The sequence below is a fragment of the Nyctereutes procyonoides genome, unplaced genomic scaffold (genome assembly GCF_905146905.1).
Source record: "Nyctereutes procyonoides isolate TBG_1078 unplaced genomic scaffold, NYPRO_anot_genome, whole genome shotgun sequence".
NCBI classification, from domain to species: Eukaryota; Metazoa; Chordata; class Mammalia; order Carnivora; family Canidae; genus Nyctereutes; species Nyctereutes procyonoides.
The window spans coordinates 47,418,173-47,424,502 of NW_026575131.1; the positions used below are offsets into that span (position 1 = coordinate 47,418,173).

Here is a 6,330-nt window from a genome sequence, read left to right on the forward strand (position 1 = left end):
TTTATTCCTTTTCACTATTTTTTATATTCCCCAAATGAATGAGACCATATAATGTTTGTCCTTCTCCAATTGACTTATTTCACTCAGCATAATAGTTCCATCCACGTTGAAGCAAATGGTGGTTATTTGTCGTTTCTAATGGCTGAGTAATATTCATTGTATACATAGACCACATCTTCTTTATCCATTCATCTTTCAATGGACACCGAGGCTCCTTCCACAGTTTGGCTATTGTGGACATTGCTGCTATAGACATCAGGGTGCAGGTGTCCCGGCGTTTCAATGCATCTGAATCTTTGGGGTAAATCCCCAGCAGTGCAATTGCTGGGTCATAGGGCAGATCTATTTTTAACTCTTTGAGGAACCTCCACACAGTTTTCCAGAGTGGCTGCACCAGTTCACATTCCCACCAACAGTGTAGGAGGGTTCCCCTTTCTCCGCATCCTCTCCAACATTTGTAGTTTCCTGTCTTGTTACTTTTCCCCATTCTCACTGGTGTTAGGTGGTATCTCATTGTGGTTTTGATTTTATACTAACCATTCTAATTAGTGTGAGGTGATAGTCCTATTTTTTGGAAGTCACATAAATGGAATTATTTTATTTCCTATTTTATTTCCTTCTCAGATTGTTCATTCTTTGTATGTAGAAATGCAACTGGTTGTTTGAGGGTTGGCTCTATATGCAGTTACTTGGCTGAATTGATTTATTAGTTCTGTCAGTGTTTTTGTTGGATTTTTAGGATTTTCTACACATAAGATCACACTGCATGCATAGTTGATTTTTCCTTTCCAGTTTGGTTGACTTTTATTTCATTTTCTTTCTTTAATTGCCTGGCTAGAACCACCAGTGTTATGTTGAGTAGAAGTTTGTGAAATCAGATGTGGTGTTCCTTTTTTTTAATTTTATTTATTTATTTTTTTATTTATTTATGATAGTCACAGAGAGAAAGAGAGAGAGAGAGAGAGAGAGAGAGAGAGAGGCAGAGACACAAGCAGAGGGAGAAGCAGGCTCCATGCACCGGGAGCCCGACGTGGGATTCGATCCCGGGTCTCCAGGATCGCGCCCTGGGCCAAAGGCAGGCGCTAAACCACTGCACCACCCAGGGATCCCAGATGTGGTGTTCCTAATCATACGGGAAAAATGCTCATTGAGTGTCATGCTTGCTATGAGCTTTTCATGAACAGCTTTATGTTGAGATAGTTTCCTTCTATTCCTAGTTCTTAGTGTTTTATCATGTTCTATACACAAATATAAAGATTAATTTCTTGATGCAGAATATAAACAATAATGTATCTCTCAATTAGTAATGAATGATTGTGTCATGTTGTTTTTCTCTTATTTTGGTAGTCCTGTCTACTACATGGAACTAGAGAATGATACACAAATTTCAGAATTTCTTCTTCTGGGATTTTCAGAGGAACCAGAATTGCAGCCCTTACTCTTTGGACTGTTCCTGTTCATGTACTTGGTCACCATACTTGGGAACCTGCTCATCATTCTGGCTGTCAGCTATGACACCCACCTCCACACCCCCATGTACTTCTTCCTTGCCAACCTGTCCTTTGTAGACATCTGTTTCACCTCCACTACAGTCCCCAAGATGCTGGTAAATATACAAACACAGAGAAAAGTCATAATTTATGAAAGCTGCATCATGCAGATGTACTTTTTCTTACTTTTTGCTGGTTTGGACAACTTTCTTCTGAGTGTTATGGCCTATGACCGATTTGTGGCCATCTGTCATCCCCTGCACTACATGGTCACCATGAACCCCCAGCTCTGTGGACTGCTGGTTCTGGTGTCCTGGTTCATGAGTGCCCTGCATTCTTTGTTACAAACATTAATGGTGTTGCGGTTGTCCTTCCATACAGAGGTGGAAATCCCCCACTTTTTCTGTGAACTCAATCAGATGATCCAACTTGCCTGTTCTGACACCTTTCTTAATAACATGGTGTTGTACTTTGCAGCTATGCTGCTGGCTGGTATCCCCATGGCTGGGGTCCTCTACTCTTATTGTAAGATAGTTTCCTCTATACGTAGAATCTCATCAGCTCAGGGCAAGCATAAAGCATTTTCCACCTGTGCATCACATCTTTCAGTTGTCTCTTTATTTTATTGTACGAGCTTAGGTGTGTACCTTAGCTCTGCAGCTACCCAGAGCTCCCACTCAAGTGCAGTAGCCTCAGTGATGTACACGGTGGTCACACCCATGCTGAATCCCTTTATTTACAGCCTGAGGAACAAAGATATAAAGGAGGTGCTAAGTGTGTTTTTCAGAGGGAAGACATAAAAAGGCTATTTTTCTTTCTTTCTTTCTTTTTAAAATTTTTATTTATTTATGATAGTCACAAACAGAGAGAGAGAGAGAGAGAGAGGCAGAGACACAGGCAGAGGGAGAAGCAGGCTCCATGCACTGGGAGGCCCACGTGGGATTCGATCCCAGGTCTCCAGGATCGCGCCCTGGGCCAAAGGCAGGCGCCAAACCGCTGCGCCACCCAGGGATCCCAAAAGGCTATTTTTCAACAAGTATCTGTGATTGCAGGCTTAATGCCTGATAGCCAGAAATTGTGATTCTTTATCAAATCATGAAAGAAGAACTTAATCCCTCTATTTTTTCCTGGAGTTTCAATTTTTCTAAATTTCAACTGCATTATCAAATTATTTTTTTAAGATTTTAATTTATTTATTCATGAGAGACACACAGAGAGAGGCAGAGAGAGAAGCAGGCTCCATACAGGAAGCCTGTTGTGGGACTTGATCCCAGAACTCCGGGATCATGCCCTGAGCCAAAGGTAGATGCTCAACCGCTAAGCCACGCAGGCATCCCCTGCGCTATCAAATTTAACTAAGTCCCTTTGTTGTTCTTTCTGGTCCTTTTGATAGCCAACGATTTTCCTTTTTTTTTTTTTCTACCAAAGTGAGTCCCAACCTTCAGTAAGAAACAATTTTGAGATTCCCATTTGCCTTATATAGTGATGAATTGTCCTAATTTTATGAAATAAACTACACTGGTAACTGAGGCCATTTTTATAATTTTATTGTAGAGGAAATCTGAGATCACAGCTTTCACTCTGTGTCTCTCATTCCTTTCTACATTACTACCTTAAATGCTCTTCTTGACAATATACACTTTAATCTACTAGTTTGTTTTTAGCTAGTCATGGGGCTTTATGATACTCATTAAGATCATATTCCTTCATTAGCTCAGTATGAAGCTATCCCTGGCACAGAATAGTAAGGCCAAAATTGCTTACGAAAAACACCCTCCAAGTATAATCTACTAAAAAGACAAATCTGCATAAACCAATTGGTTAAACAAGGGCTTGGCATGGATGACATGAAATAGGATGAAATAAAATTTTCTATCATACCATATTTTATTGTGGAAAATGTGTTTTGATGATGAACATCCACTCCTTAAAGTGTGGGATATTTGGTGTTCATGTTAAAGAGTTTTATTAATTGGGGCAGCCCCAGTGGCCCAGTGGTTTAGCACTGCCTTTGGCCTGGGACATGATCCTGAAGACCTCGGATCGAGTCCCACGTTGAGCTCACTGCATGGAGCCTGCTTCTCCCTCTGCCTGTGTCTCTGCCTCTCTCTCTCTCTCTGTGTGTCTGTCATGAATAAATAAATAAAATCTTTAAAAAAAGAGTTTTATTAATTGAAGAATTTTGTGGTAGGTTTTGTATTATTTAATTGGATGATTTTGCTGTTTCTCTTTGAAAATTTCTAATATTACTCCTTCCATTGCTCTAAACTTAATATCTCCCCCTTTAAAAATATTGCCATAAATGTTACAGTGTGAGTGAACCATTTGTGTATTCACTCTGTCATTAATATGTTTCATTCTTTATGCCCTAAACTCTCTTTTACCCTGTGAGTGCAAGCTAACTCAGACAAGACTGGAATTCCAGCCCAGTAATGCTCTGAGACTGGAAACATGTGACTGAGGTTCCCACAAGTTATTTCTGCAAAAGCACACAGGCCTTTCCAACCTGTACCAGTTACCTGGAAGGGAATCTCAAAGGTAGTCACTTTTTAGTACAGTTACCTGAAATAAATGTGAATAACCAGGCCATTAGGAATACTGCTTTCAAATATCAGAACAAATATCAAAAATAAGAAGCAGTAGATTATTCTTAATATTCTCAGTTGGGTTTACATTGATTATTGTATCAGCTGTTGCTGCTGAAGAAGCTATGCCAGAGGTAAAAGATATAAGATTATGATTCTTTTAAAATTGCATGGTGGCCTATGTTGGGAAAATATTCTAGTCTCTGCGGGGCTTCTCATGAGGCTATGGTCAGCTGTGGGTCAGCTGGAAGTACTCTGTTAATCCTGGCTGTGTTCTCACATTTGGAGGCTTGCTGGTGGTAGGCTGGTCTAAGTTGGTCCATGTTAGAGCAACTGAGCTCTGCTTCACTTGTTTTCTCCTCCTACAGTAAGCTAGCCTGGATTTGTATATATGGCAGAGGCCAGGTTACAAGACAGCAGAAGAAACACACCAAAGTCCCTTGAAGCACACTGTCATTTTCATTGTACACTTTTAGCAAAGGCAAATAAACCACTAATTTCAGGTCAGATTCAAAGTGGGAGAATAATCTCCATCTCTCAATGGGAGGAGCTTCACAGTCACATTGCAAAGTACATGAATACAGAGAGAAGTGAATTGGGGACATCTCTGCAAAAGGTCTACCACAAGTGTAATGTTCAATTCAATCAAGTTTTATTGGTGCAGGACTCAAAATCAACAACAATACAGTACAGTACAAAGTAGTGATTCAATAATTCTACACATGACTCAGTGCTCATCCTGGTGAGTGTGTTCTTAAGGGTTGAGTCTGCAGGATTTTCTATATTTAGTTCATCTCATCCATAAATAAATAATTTTACTTCTTTCTTTCTATTTAGGTGGATTTTATTCTTTATCTTGCCTGATTGCTCCAGCTAGTACGTGCAGTATTATTTCGAATAGGAGTGGTGGGAGTAGACACCCTTGTCTTGCTCCTGATGGCAAAGGAAAAGTTTTCTAACCTTTCTAACCTTTCTATTGTGAGTTTGACATGTATAGTACTCTTTTAAGTTGAGGTATATTCCTTTTACAATCAGTTTGTTGAAGGTTTGTTGTTGTTGTTTGTTTATCATGAAAGTATATTGTGTTTTGTCAAAAGTTTTTTCTGTATCTATTGAGATGATCATAATATTGTTATATTTTGTTCTCTTAATGGGTTGTATCACATTTATTGGTTTGTTTATGCTGAACCATCCTCAGATCTCAGGGATACATTGCACCTGATCATGGCATATAAGCCCTTCAGTGTGCTGTGTCATTCAGCTAGCTAATAGCTTTTTGAAAAACATTGTGTCTATGTTCATCAGGGATATTGGATATTTGTACTGACCCTTTCTGACTGTGCTATTGGTAATGCTGGTCTTGTAAAATGAGGCTGAAAATATGGCTCCCTCTGTATATTTCTGGAAGAGTTTGAGAAGGATTTTTATTAATTCTTCTTAAAAGTTTAGTAGAGTTCACCTGGGAAGTTCTCTGGTCCTGGGGTTTACTTTGATGGGAGACTTTTTATTGCTGTCTTAATGGTCTTAGACATCATTGGTTTGTTCATATTTATGTTTCTTCTTGATTTAGGCCTGGTGGTTTATAAGTTTATAAGGATTTATCCATGTCCAATTTGTTGGAGGGAAATTGTTCATAGTGCTCTCCTAGGATTCTTGTCTTTCTATGATATTTTTATAAGGTAATATGTTTCCTGCATTTTAATTTTTTATTTTAACAATTTTTGAAAAAGTTATTTATTTATTTATGTATTTAAATATTTAGGAGAGAGAGAGAGAGAATGAGTGAGAGGCAGAGAGAGAGAAGGGGGAAGGTGCTGAAGGAGAAAGACAAGTTGACTCTGCAGTGAGCATGGAGCCTAAATAGGGCCCTGAGATCATGACCTGAGCTGAAACCAAGAGTCAGATGCTTTTCCAACTAAGCCACCCAGGTGTCCTGCTACTGATTTCATTTATTTGGATCTTCTCCCCCACCCCTTTTCTTTGGTTTACTCAAGGTTTGTCAATTTTGCTTAGCTTTTCAGAAAATTGGCTCCTAGCTTTGTTAATCTTTTCTATTGTTTTTCTGGTTCATATATCATTTATGTTTGCTCTGATATTTATTTCTTTTCCTCTCCTGCTTTGGCCTCAGTTTATTCTTCTCTTTGTAGTTCTTTAAATAATAAAGTGAGGTTATTTACTTAACCTCATTTGTTTTTCTTAATGTAGGCATTTATTACTATAAACTTGCCTCTTAGAGCTGCTTTTGCAACATCCCA

General features: G+C 38.9%; 1 protein-coding gene across 1 annotated transcript; it reads left to right on the forward strand.

Annotated features, from left to right (window-relative positions):
* Positions 1–1,360: 1,360 nt before the first annotated feature.
* LOC129522172 (olfactory receptor-like protein OLF4) lies at positions 1,361–5,516 on the forward strand. The gene is made up of 2 exons (XM_055344316.1): positions 1,361–2,257; positions 5,484–5,516. The coding sequence occupies exons 1-2, from the start codon at positions 1,361–1,363 to the stop codon at positions 5,514–5,516; spliced, it is 930 nt and encodes a 309-aa protein (XP_055200291.1).
* The last annotated feature ends 814 nt before the right edge of the window (positions 5,517–6,330 follow it).

Bases quoted from the DNA above. Each gene is read 5' to 3' on its own strand.
- LOC129522172 (XM_055344316.1), top strand. From the start codon at position 1,361: ATGGAACTAGAGAATGATACACAAATTTCAGAATTTCTTCTTCTGGGA. The intron at 2,258-5,483 runs GTGCTAAGTGTG...TATTTCTGGAAG, and splicing joins GGAACAAAGATATAAAGGAG to AGTTTGAGAAGGATTTTTAT.